The sequence below is a fragment of the Drosophila kikkawai genome, chromosome 3R (assembly GCF_030179895.1).
Source record: "Drosophila kikkawai strain 14028-0561.14 chromosome 3R, DkikHiC1v2, whole genome shotgun sequence".
NCBI lineage: Eukaryota > Metazoa > Arthropoda > Insecta > Diptera > Drosophilidae > Drosophila > Drosophila kikkawai.
In genome coordinates this window covers 27,923,444-27,936,992 of record NC_091731.1, presented here as the reverse complement: position 1 = coordinate 27,936,992, position 13,549 = coordinate 27,923,444, and the positions used below count along the sequence as shown (strand labels likewise).

The 13,549-nt window shown below is 42.9% G+C and overlaps 1 protein-coding gene across 8 annotated transcripts in view; it reads left to right on the top strand.

Annotated features, from left to right (window-relative positions):
* The window catches only part of LOC108081237 (diacylglycerol kinase eta), a 39,694-nt gene that overhangs the window by 11,298 nt on the left and 14,847 nt on the right, over positions 1–13,549 (top strand). For all 8 annotated transcript variants that reach the window (XM_070286622.1, XM_070286621.1, XM_070286620.1 and 5 more), the window contains one exon: positions 11,330–11,410. In XM_070286622.1, coding sequence (XP_070142723.1) covers positions 11,330–11,410 — 81 coding nt within the window. The remainder of the gene's footprint in view (positions 1–11,329; positions 11,411–13,549) is intronic.

Sequence of the window (13,549 nt, the reverse complement as noted above, 5' to 3'; positions counted from 1 at the left end):
TCCTTTCTTTAAATTCCTTTTTTCCCTTTCTGTAAATTCTATATATTTTAAATAATACAAGTTAAACCTTTTTCTCTGTACAGCCTTTGTGGCTCTTATCTCTTTGATGCGTCTTTGTTTTGTCCAACTTTTTGATGAAACAATTCTTCGCCTGCTGGCCGAGTTATCCTCTGATATCCGCATCCGTGTCAGTCAGCAATCCCTAACAGAGAAAATTGTCAGTTGGCCAATGATGAGCTGCAGCCAAATGAAAAAATGTCAACGAGATGAAGGCGGATGTGATCCGGCAGTTGGGGATTGCTGAGTGCTCGAGCCACGTCCAGTTTTAGTTTCAGTTTCAGTGCCTGTCCCGGTTTTAGTCGCAGATTCAGTCTCTGCCTCTGTTCCAGTTCCAGTCCCAGTCCTTTCATCGCGTCAGGCCCAGCTGTCGTAGATGTGTTGTTTGCCTTGTGGCATATACACGCCAAAAAATAAAGAAGAATTATTAAAGCGGTTTTGATATTATGCTTTTGAATCTTGGCTAAAATATTTTGAAAAAGTTGGTTAAAAAACCTTTAAATAATTAATAAATGAAATATACAAAGTATAAAGTAATACAATAGATTTTATTTGAAAGTAACGAAATTCTCTAGCAAATACACACGTATTTCTCTCAGTGCCATCACTGAGATGCTCGCTGCTCCCAACTACCGCCAGTTGGCGCTAGTTTAATCAGCATAAATGTTGCCCTCGCATGTGGCGTCGCCTGGGCCTACTCATTTTGCCGTTTTGCATACTGGAGCGGCTTTACGGACTTTAATGACTGCATAAACATCGACCCAGAAGTGGCGCACTTGCTCATCTGCCCGGGCCGCGAGAGGCAGCGTGTCCTTGCCTCCGTGCGTCCCGCAACATCCTGCACTTAATGAACTTGTTCATTTGTTGCACGTGAACGGAATAAAAGCCTTGAGTGTGTCGCACTATAAGGATGTCGACAGTACGTATATTTCTATATTTCTCTTGTCATTCAATGCTACGTGACAAGGGGAGTCTGGCAGGACGATAATGACGGGAAGATGGCGATGTGCTCAGCATTGACACTGAAGGCTGCCGCTCCTCGGCTCGTTTTGTATTATCTAAATTTCATATTTATTTAGGTGGGTTTTATGCCGAATCCCCACTGAACCGTCGGGATGTTGCATTGTGTGTCACCCAGCATTGGGATATCCTTGAGCTTCCTTGGGGGAGGCGGAAATTAATATAATCAAAGGACGAAATGAATTTGAGCGCGAACGAAACAAATCAGCAGAATAATTCCCGGATGACTGTCAGAGGGAAAACTTGTCGTATTAATGCGATAACCATCACATAAATACACACAAGACGAACAATGGGCAAAACCAATTTAAGGACCATTTGAAATATTACGCATACCACACGTTGGCCACCCGACAAAGCACACGCACACGCTGCCCCAGAAGTTGGATTAATTCGGGGCGGGCGAAGTGGGCGAGCGGTCAATTGCCATGTCCTCTGGCCCCGTCCAGGACCTCCTTCGCCTCATCCCCGCCTCCTCCCCGGGGATCCCCGCCACTCGTCATAATGCGTTGTGGGGGCTTAGCCGTCATTTATGTCGACGACATCTGCGTCTAGCTCACTCGTTAAATGCCTCAGGTCGCCTAATCTCCTGTTTGTATGCAGGCCGCAGGATCAACTTTGTCGGTGGGAAAAGTTTTCTTTGCCCGGGCACTAGGCGGAAACTCCCGGGAGTTTTCTTCTTTAAACATTCGTGGGTGTCGCCATACTAAGCTGCTCGAAGTTTCATGCAAATTAAGTTTATTTTTATTTCCGTATTAGCAATCGATTAACAATTGGTTAGCCTGTCTAATCTGTCAGCGGATATATTTTCTTTTAATTTGCGTGGTCCGTTTTAGTTTCAAGCATTTTACGTAATACCCACGGTAGGTGAAATATCTGCGTCCCCTGCGCTGGCTGAGTATGTAAATTTATTCAGATATGTGCTGGCAAGAACCTTCTAGAAGACCGAGGACGTTTCCGGGGGCAAGGCGGTCTCAAGGGTGCATTAAGCTAACAAGCGTACTAAATGTACTACAAAACGTGGCAACAACAAACCGCAGAGACAGTGACGTCGGCACTGAAGTGTTGCCAACACTCTAGCAGCCCACGGGTGTGCGCCTCAGTGTGTGTGTGTGTGTGCGGAGGGAGAAAAGCGTCGGAAAAACTTATGCAATGAAAAGCGATGCAAGAAATAAATTGCAAGCTGCGGCGGCTCTTCTTGTAAACATGTGCTCATTAGTTCCTGGCAGCCGGCTGGAGATGCATTTGTTCAGGGCGGTCATTGGAAATGCAATTAGAAAAGCTGGTTCAGTGTAAGGCCAAAGGTCAGGGCATACACGCTAGCCACATTAAATTGATTTTAGATATTCGAAAATATTCTCCGGGCAGGTCTTTAAATTTGAAGAGTGAAAAAGCCTGGACCTGCCACCTGACTTGCTGGTCGCCGGAAATGAAAAATATTCTAGATGAACAGTCGCAGCGGTCGCCATCAAATGCAGCTCGTGAAGTGCGGAACTTCCGCTTTGGCCTCCCGTAACTTCCAAGGCAGCCCGGCTGGAATCGAGAGGCGTCCTCCGCAGTAATGTTGCCTTGGCACCTCTATGACTGGTAAATATTAAGGACGGCCCAAGGACCAACGCCCAACTGCCATTACCATTCTCATTTTGAGTTATGTGTGACTAAATTGACATTTCACCTTGATTAATGGGCTCGGGATTCGGGGGATTCGGAACTCGGGACTCGAAACAGCTTCATCATGGTGCCCGGTTCCAGATTCGGTTCGCTGGCCAGAGCCGAGCCACGAGCCAAGTTCCGAGACGAGGTCATTGTCTTTTGTGTGCGACTCAAATTTATTGTAGCGCATTAATTCCCTCGCGGCGGATAGGAATCTTTTTAAATGGAAAGCAATTACGGGCGGCGGATCGCCGCTTTTGTTGCGGCTCATCCTCGGCCCGGATAGGAACCTACATATTTGATTCATTTGGAAATTGTTTGGCCAGAAGCGGCCGAGACGCAAGGGTTAGCGGAAAGTTAAGGGCGAAAACTTGGCGGCTAACGGGGCGCATGAATATTTAATTGACGTTCAGTCCTCGGGCGGAAAAAGGTACAGGCGCTGGTTTTTAAATAAATAAATTCTGTGAAAATTCCTGGACAATTCCAGTGGCTGAAACGAAAATGATTTACCTTATTTTTTCTTTTGTGTGCCGGACCATTGAACGCCCATCTATTACTTTAAAAGTTTATTTACTTCTACTTGTCTTATTTTTGCAAGCCTTTCCTTTATTAATTTATCATTTTAATTTATACGAATTTCGCTTGTTTCATCTCTGTCAGCGACCGAAAGTTTCTTTTGAAAAGTTCCCTTCTCCATGAAAGGGAAAACCGAAGTTTAAAATAACGCAAAATCGGGACACAAAACGGCGCCAAACTCAAAGAGGCATAAATTGGGACGAAAGGGAAGACCGAAACGGCCTTCGTGCCCCTCATTTCGTCCTCAACCGGGGGCCAGGCACTCGTGCGGCATCGAAATGCTTAGCCAAAAGTTTTTGGCCCAAAGACAATTTCGGCCACCTTGCTCTCCGGCAAAACACATTCATCGACACAAGGTAACGCCAGAAATGGGTCGCAACAAAGGCCTCCTCTTGCCTTTTATTGAGTGGGAATCCTTTGTGTGACAGTGTCCTGAGAAGGGCGATGGCCTTCTAAAATTTCCGGCCAGCGTTGCCATGGGTAGCCCCAGCCTGTCAAAAGGAAATCTTTCCTAGGCTGCGCAGTAAATGATTTGCGGACTGACACTTGGAAGTGGGGGCAGTAATGTGCCAATTATATGGCCATTTAGTGTAAGCGAAATATACTTGATTCGATTTGCTTGTTTCTTGATCCGACCCTTCGCCGGCTTCCCATTGAGGAGCTGTCGTAAATCAATCAAGGTGCTCTTAAGTATATATCTGTTTTCAACTGAAAATTTAATCAACGCCAAATACATTTATTAGATTACCTAAAAATGCACATAAAAAGGTCGAATGACCTTATAAAATTAAATAAAATAGAGATTAGCACTTGAGAGGCCTTCTTCTTGAAGAAACAAGCTGGAAAGTCAACTAAAAATAACATCATTTGCTTGCCTCTGACATGCAAATTGAAAAACTGTTTTCGCAGGCAGCACAGGGATTTTCATTTTAATTTTAAGCTGCCATAAACAACAAGTAAAAATAGAAGATAAGCAAACCGAGCTTGGCCAAACTTTGCACACGCACACACCGCACCGAACCGCACAAGTTTCGCAAAAACACCAGGTAAATGGGGCAAGTTATCATTAACACCTCGCTGATCCCGGCTTCTTCTCGTCCCCGGAATCCTGCGCCCTGGAGAAATTAAATGGGGACTACGACGGGGCTAGAAAGGTGTTGGCAGTCGCTGTGGGCGCGTGATTCCCAAATTGATGGGCGGCCCGGCCAGGCACTCTCAGGTTACGTGGCATCAGCATTTATGCGAGGATTTACGCTCGAAAATAAATCCTTCACGTGGTATTAAGGAGATGCGTACTCTCTGCGGCTTTGGGTTCCGGCTCCGGCTCCGGCTCCGACTCCGGCTCTCTTTTCCCCCTTTTGGGTTTGCTTGTCGCCCAGTTTATGCACATTTTATGAATATTTCCGTTTTAAGTGGTTTATGTATTGTGCCCTAATGGTAAATGTCGGCCAAAGTTGTCCGAGTCATTGGCTCCGCAAACACCATCGTTTATTGAAAAAGTTCCGGGAAGGCTTTGGGTGTGGGTTAAAGAACATAAGTCACTATTATTTAGGGCACTCGGAAAAATAAAACTAAACTTTTTGGTATCTAGTTTTAAATTTTAATCTAGTTAATTCTAGAAAAGCTCAATTTATAACTCTAAAAAAGAGAAAAACGAATGTTTTAGATAACTAATTGAAGCAAATATGAGCCTAAAAGTAAGGAAAACTAAGCACAGTATAAACAAATAGTATACAAGTATGCAAACTGAAGACTGTTCATATACTTTTAAATGAAATAGCTTTTATGTTCTTTTTTTTAAAGGCTGAAAATGGTTGCATATCCCAAGTTTTATCTCAAAAAAAGTGTATTAAAAACGTAGTTTGTCGTTTACTAACTTTGTTTTACACATTTTTATGTCAAAAGTTCAGGGTTTAATTTCAGTTTTTTTTCGTGAGTGCATGCTGACAAAACTTTGCCCTCGTGCTGGGGGGCGGCACAAAGTTTTTTACTTGTCTAGCTAATAATTTATTTGAGCACAGAGCACCATATAATTTTTACTGTCTGCTGGCTGTGCATGTTTTAGCGGGACTATCATAAATGTTTAATTTATAATGTGCAATCTTGGCATGGCCAGTTGGCAAGGCAGGAGTCAACCTTTTTCGCCAAATTAATGCACATTTATTAGGCTGCCAGCCAGGCAGAACCGTCGGGGTCACACTTTTGTGCAGAGTCCGCCGGATAATCGCTGGCCAGTCGGATTTTGGTCCCGGTCTGGCCGGAAGCGTTTTTGGTTCTTATCAAGCTGCTGAAACTGGCACGGGAAACATCATTTTATCAAGCCCGAAACGAGGTCATGTGGGTTTTTCGTCGTTTCATCTCGGAAGCAGGTCGAAAAAAAACCGGGCGGCTGGCAAACATGTGGAGCTGCTTCCAGCAACGGTTTTCCACATCCCTGTGCCTTTTTTCTCCTTCTCATTCGGGGAACATAAAACGAGACTCATAAATTATGTTGCATAAATCACAACGCAGCGGCTCGTTTTTCGGAATTCTCTGGAAATATGTTGTACACCAATAATGTCCATACAGGAGAAATGTAATAAGAAACATGCAGGCAGCATTAATATAACCGCAAATGCTTGTCCCAGAAAGGAAAAAGCTAATTAATAAGCGGCTTGCCCAGTGAAATAAAATGCATAATAACTTATGCTTCGGTCAAATCGTTAATTATTTAATTATTTTACTTTTTTAACCTAGAAAAAACTAACATATGTATAAACGTATTTCGAACTGAAATTAATGCATTTTTGGCTGTGTTTTGAATAATTTTTGATAGGGCCATCCTATGGCAAACTTCAGGGGTATACAAATTTTGGCTTCCCGAAGTAAGTTTTATTGCTTGTTTTAATATATATTTGCTCCTGCTCACTGAATTGACTTTAAAAGTGCAACACTTTTTATGTCACATAAATAAACATAAAGCCATCGTCGCAGTGAATACAATATATTTTAAACCGAATTTTTATTAAAAACATTTTTTATTAGTACTTCTTTTGCAGAGACAGACAAACAGAAAGCCATCATATATTTTATATAAAATACTCCACAGAATCCGGTAATATTCCGCTGAATTTTTATTAATAAACTTTGCTCCCTTTGCTGCAAACACAAAAAATACAAAAGAATAAAGAGTTGGTTCAGCAAATGTAGCATACTTTCCAGAGCGGATGAGCCAATAAATTGTAATATAGTATCCGAATTCCAAAGAGATCTCGAGTAAGTAACCAGCATTGCAAAATACTTATTCATCAGCATTACTTTTACAATGTCACAATGGATTTATTTTTGGGGGGCGTATACGTAATGTGTGTGGCTGTCATTACTGTTTTGCTGCGTTTGGCTCCCAATGCCACTTACGGCATCGAAATGCCCTGAGAAATATTCGCCAACGCCCCAGCGCTATTAATCACAATTATTGTCAGGCAGTCTGCCGGGAATCCCAGCCTCATACTCGTCCTGGGCTAGGAATCGGGTCACAGTTGTTATCCCTGTACCAGGGACATGACAAATTGTGCCTTGGCCCAAAGTAGGTTACGCTCCTCTGGCTGCTTCTCTGGCTGCTCCTCTGGCTCTGCTTTCCCCCTTCTAAATGCCTCTAATAGCTGGCGGGTCCATTGTTTTTGCTTCTTCCCCTAAAGCGAATGCAAGGGTAAAATGCTCATTTCGCAACGAGTGGGTCACATGTAATTGCCGGCGTGGATGATACGGGGCTGCCTGGCTGAGTGCCCCGGAACAATCAATAATGCTAACTACCGAAGGCCAAATTACAAACTCTGCGATTTGTAATCCAAAGTGCTACCCGTTCAGCCTATGTCAGGCAAACTGGAAAAATCTCGGGCCTTAGCTTGATGATTTATGCCTTGTTTTCTTCAATAAAGCCACGGCTTTATTTAGAAATTGTAAATTTATAACAGTGGAAGTAAGTAGGGCTGACGGGAAATTAATATGAAATTGTTATACCAGAAAATCCATTAATTCTATTACAGAAATATTGTTTTTTGTGTAAGGACCAGCTACATTAGCAACAAGAGCATTACTACTTTGCGAGTATTTAAATATGGCACTCGGCAAGGATTGGCGGAAAACAGCGGGTGACGGACGATGTTATGGCACATTAATAACTGGGTTGGGTCCAAGGAAAGGAAGCTCTAGCCCCTGTTGGGGGTGTGGCGGGCAAGTTATGCCATTAAAATGTCAAAATTTCAAGCTGCGCCACTTTGACACGCCAAATGAAACGTGGCACGCCCACCCAGACACCTACGAGCCACGCCTCCCGCCCACCTAACAAACACGGTCCCCATGCCAACACCGCGGAGATCCAACAAGGGGTAGCCGAGGCTATTTAATACTAATTAGACCCAAAACTGGTAGCCAAACTGGGTAACAAGGCCATGTTGCCAGCCGCGGCAACTGTGTCTCCTTTTCGCACTTCTGTGCTTGTCTTTTGCTTTGTTTGTGCAAGAACTTGGTTCTGCAAAGAATTAATGGAAAAGTCAGAGGCAAATGGCTTTAATGTTTGCCCTTGCCCCTGGTCCCCTGCCCAGTCTCTGGCCCCCCCTCTGGCAAATAGTTTGAATGCAATTGCCAGCAAAAGTTGGCGATGTGACATTTCAAAGGCACAACTTTATCTACAGGAATTCCTTGGCACTTGAAATGCGAAAGTTGGATGGCGCGACATTGATGTTCCAATAAGATTGCTCTGGCCAAGTTTTTGAACGCGCTGGTGAACCGATAAGATTGCTTTGATTTGCCTGCAACTTTCTTAAAGTAAATCTTTTCTGAAATAGCGCTCAATTAGTAGGGCTTAGGCTCCGTCAGCCCTTTCCGGCTCGAGTACACTAAATTCTAATAACTGCGAGCAGTCAGCTCCTTTCCTCTTCCTTCCCCATTAAGTGATTTGGCGTGCAAAAAAATGAAGGGAGCCGAAGGAGAAGAATACGAAATGGTTCAGAAGTAATGCAAAGAAATTGATATGAATGGACCGAAACTTTTCTGCAAGCTGTACACGGCAAGCAAAAAAACGAGAAGAAATAAAGAAATAAATAAAGGGCAGGAACACGCTTTTTGTGCGCCAGGTGGAGAATTCCGAAGGATTCCAGCCAGGACCCTCGAAAGTGCGCAAATTAATGATTATTTGGGGCCGCTTTTCGTTTCGGGGCAAGAAAAGAAAAAAAAAAAGAAGAGAAATCTCGGTATAATGCAATCAAAGTTGGGTTAATGCCTGGGGGACTGAAGCTGATAACACAGAAAATTAGCAATTTTCCTTAATGTGTCTGTGATTGACCCCAGAGGAAAGTGAAATGAGTTGCGGCCCAGGGGAGAGAATCGCAGGTCCCCCATGTGTCATGTGTAAAAAGTACAGAGAATTCGGCAGTCCCCTTTTCGTGTTTTTTCGACATTATTTTATTGATTCTTCTCGCCCAGCGTATTAAAAATATAAATCAAACACGGAGGCATACGCAAATATATAATTATTCGCGTGGCTTTTAATGAGATCCCCAGCAGGGCTTCTGCTTTTCCATCCGCTCAAGATTTGCGATATCCATTCAGGCGGAAAATGTCTGTGCTCACTTAATTTAACAAGTGCGGAAACGCGCAGCAAACAGGAAAACTCAGGCACTCGCAAATACAAACGCTGCTCCCTCCCGGCTCATGGAACGGAAGCGCCAAGAGAGAAATGAAAGAGCTGTGGCAGATATCCGAGGCTCGAGATACTCTTGCCAGCCAGAAAATACTAAAATAAATGAGCTTAATAAATGTAATAAAATGTAATAAGTTGGTAAAAATGTTGTTTTAAAACATGTTCTAAACAAAAAAGGAAAGTTCATTCGGAAAGCCGAAATTTGCATCATGGCATCAAATCAAAAATCTATCAAAACTCAGTCAAAAATGCTATGATTTCAGTTCGGAATGCTTTCCTATGCTACTTTTTTCTAGGTTAACAAATCTGCACACAAAATTTTTCATTGTAAGATTTTAAAAATTTTACTCATTTTTAAAAATTTGAATGATTTGAAATTCTGAAAAAATCTAAATTTTTTTTGTTTCTTTCTGAGATAGCTAGAAAGACGCGCTTGTTAATGCTGATCAAGAATATATATGATTTGTGGCATTCGAAATGACTGCATCACTAAATAAAATCATTATACTCTTCAGGAAGACCGGAAATACTTAAATTCTTTAAAGGAAATTTATCTAAAATTTTATATGATAATTTCTTTGATAAAAATATCATAACTAAATCAGAAATGCATTAAATTCTATTCTTAAAGCGATTCTATATTTGTTTTTAATAGGCTAACAATTCTGCATACTGAATTTTAGATTTTAAGAAAACCAAATTGCGAAAAAATGGCAACAAATTTTTTATTTATGGGTTCGAAAATTACTTCTTACTAACTTAAAGCATATTCAGTGAATCTTTAATAAGTCCAAGAAACCCCTGGTAGGGAATGTGAACAACGAGCTGAAATTAAAGTTCGAAATGATTTCTGGCCAACGTTTCAAGTGCTGAATGTACTCGAAATTCTCGCTGTTTTTCAACGATTGCTGCATCCTCCTTCACGTCCCGAATTCACCGAGTTCCGCGGACCGAGAATTGCGGTGGCTGTACTCGAAAATGTCTTGTAATTCCAGCAGCTACGAGGGGGAGTGTGTATCTGTGGGGATTTCCGACTGGCTGTGTATACGTTTAATTATTGTAATGCTCACTCTGGCGGATTAAGCCGCTCCGTCATACATATCCACTTGGTTTTGAGTGATGGCCTTGTTTTCAATCAATTATGTGCCAAAACAACTTATTATGATTATACTGGCTAGCCTTCCGGTTGGCGGCATTTCCTCAGAAGGACAACAAAATCAATGCGAAGGTGGTTGCCATCGAATTTCCTGGAAACGAAAAAGGTATTGTATAAGGCTCCTTTGGTATTGCGGTGTCATAATAAGTCTTAGGGTGGCTCAAGGCTCGCAACCTGCCACTGACACAATTCCGCAAATACGGAGCCCTGAAAGTCAAGGAACTTGTCTCCACATGAATAAATTATGCCAAGGAAAACAGCCAAGTACAAATACGAAAACCGAGGCAAGCAGTTTCAGTACAGCGGTAAGGTAAATATTGAGGAAAACCAGGGCTTAGGTGCTGCATTAAATTGATTTTGGATCACTTAAACTTCTGGCAGGGCGATCCCCAGAACAATACTCAGATATTAATTGCTGTGGGAATTGAAGAGCATGAAACAAAATATAAAAATCATACCTGTGTTTGGTTTTGTCTGCCTCCTGCCTCCTCCACCTGTGTCGCCTTGGGGAGCGCAAACAAAATCAAACTTTTTAAGTCACTCGAGTCAAAAGAAAACCAATTTCTGGCATGTTCAAAAACTACTTGAGTACACAAACCTTGGCGCATCGATGGCCCCGAACTCAGACTCGGACTCGGACTCGGATACGGACGCAGACTTGAGATTGGGATTGGGTTCGGATTCCGGGGCTCGGGTTTCGGGTTTCGCCTCGCTTCAGTATTGTCATCGCCTTGTTCTGGCCGGGCCCTCCATTGTCACATTTCTATTATGTGTTTGGGCCCGGTTGCCAGCGGCCTTTGTTGCCTGGTAAATATCCATTTATTTGCCGGCCTGTGTGTGTGAACATTTCAATTTCCTAAAGGACCTGCAGGCCATGGCCGTCCCAGAGTTAGAGCCACATCAAAATAGCCGTCGGCGAGCTTTAAGCATTCCATTAAGGCCGAAGACATGGCAAAATGTACTAGACCATGTATATGTTTTTCTTTTTTCCCTGGCTTCCTCCTGACCTGGCTCAGTGCCAGGCCGTAGACAAAGGCCAAGGCGATGCAAAACCGCAAAAGGAATGTTGGCCGCAAAATTAAAAAATATGTGGCAGAAGGGTTGGCCACAAATGATCTCCATCTCCTCTTCCTGTTAATCCTAGCCTGGCATTATTTTTAATATCTCCTCTTAATGTCTACTTGCAGTGCGATGTTTTCGACGAGATTGATTTATCGGACCTCTGCTATTTCGAGTGCGGTATCAAGAACGTAAACCATAGTTTCCAGGTGAGTTGGAGCGGGAAATGAAATACCCCCTAGGCATAATTGAACAATGCAAAGCCATAAAAATTTAATGTGAAAAGTTTGCCCTTGCTCACTTTGTCGGGCTAAATATTTTATTTACCGCGGGGAATGTTCTCCGCCATCGCCCTAATTAGTTTGCCCGTCTGGCTTGCTTGCTGGCAGTGCTGTGCCCATCTGCTTGGGCCGAGTTATTACCTATTAATTTGGCAAACTTCTAATAACAATTTGAAGATATCTGCCTTGGCCTCGAATATATTTCCAGGACGTGTGATGAGACGGCGGCTGCGAAGAGTAAATAAAACTTGAGACGACTTTGATATCCTGAAGACAGAAAAATAAGCCACCAAAGCAGGAACTTCCTGTTTGTCATTGTCTGGCACATATAGACAAGGGGTCTCCTTTCCATTTTCCCTTATTTTCATACGAGCCCCGGCAAAAGGGGCAACCAGAAGGCAAAAGCCAAACGGAAAACAAAAGAAATCGAAGCAAAATGTTTACTTCCAACGCGGGCTGCATGCCAAATTAGCATAAGTAGGCAAACTCCTGCCAGTTGGGATGCCAACATTTTCCGTTTGCTCCTTTATACACGAATGCGCAACATTCGATGCGGGAAATTAGAGCATTTATATGAGATCTTTGGCAGACGGACTGCTTAGACCCTGAGCTTGTTGCTCAGTCGCGTGAGCCGCCGCCTGGCCAACAATATTTTATTGTAAATATATATATACCCTACAATATATATCTTTATAATATAAATAATAAATTTTACGGGAGCCCGAGCACGGGAAATTGCCAAAAGGCTTTCTCCCTGCCCCTACTCTCTGCCACTCTCTGACTTTTCCTCTTCACTTTTTTCCGAAAATGTTATTAGCGAAGGCGGTGCCCATCATCGTTTTTATTGTCTTTTATCAGTTGAGTTTCCACGGCTGTTGGCGTGATTCCAAAGTGCCCTCAAGCCCATATATGTATGTATAAAAAAGGTGATGCCTGAGCAAGCGAAAGGAGGTATCTCGCCACGCCGCCATTTTGGGGGTTGAAAGTGGAGAAAATCTTAAAGCTGCTGGAACTCCCCGTTGCCGCAAAACTCCGCTTAGTATTTCCCTAAATAAACTCCAGCTCAGCGCGATGTCAGCAGAACTAAAGCGATAAGTGTTTTTTCCCCGCTTTATTTGACAAAATATAAATTCAATTTGATGTGAACAAGGACCGCCCACAGAGCGAAAGTCCTGTCAATGGCAATGCACTGCGAGTCCTCGCGGAGCCCGTCAACAATGTCAGCGACACTATAAACCGCACACAAAGGCGAATACTCGTTGCAGTCGTCAGTGTCACGAAAACATAACGGCAAATAACCCAATGAGTGGAATATTCAATAAAAAAACGAACACAAAAACGAGCTCGTTGCAGAAACCAATTTCCCGTGAAAATACCATAAAAGTTTTCAATCCATCTTGATGCACTTAAGTGCAAAGAGATCAGTTTAGGCGCGGCCAGTCAGGGCGAAATGTGTATACAGTTGGGGCAGGAAAAATAGCACACTTGACTCCAGAAACGGTGTGTAATACCAACAAATAATAAATTATAAATATCCATTCAATAGGCGATATAATTGATTATTAGACAACTAAAACAAAGACAAATTTACATGGTGATTAATAGTTAAATGACTCAATTCCGATTAGTTTTATGCCGGTTATTGGGTATTTCAACTCCTTCACCCTTTTAGGATTTATAATTCAACCTTCTAAAGCTGCTTTAATGACCTTAGCTGTTACTGCCTAATTCCTTTCAAAGTGTCAGCCCTTTAAATTGGTGTTCGGCATTTCAGGCACGTAAGCGACAACTTACTTGCGGCCACGTGCCTCGAAACTTTTCCACTTTTCAGATACAAATAAACAATGACAGAAAAGGTTTAGCAGGGCTTTTGTGCAGCGGTAAGCGGTAAGCGCATTGTTGGCCAATTCCCGAGGCATAGCGTTTTGAGGCTTAAACCGATTGTGGATGTAAGTACTCGTGTTGTTTACAACTTGCATTGGCAGGGCTTAAGCGTCGGCAAAACAACGTGAGCCTGCAACGGGGCGTATGAGTGAGACGGGGCGTATTATGAGACCCACTCATAAT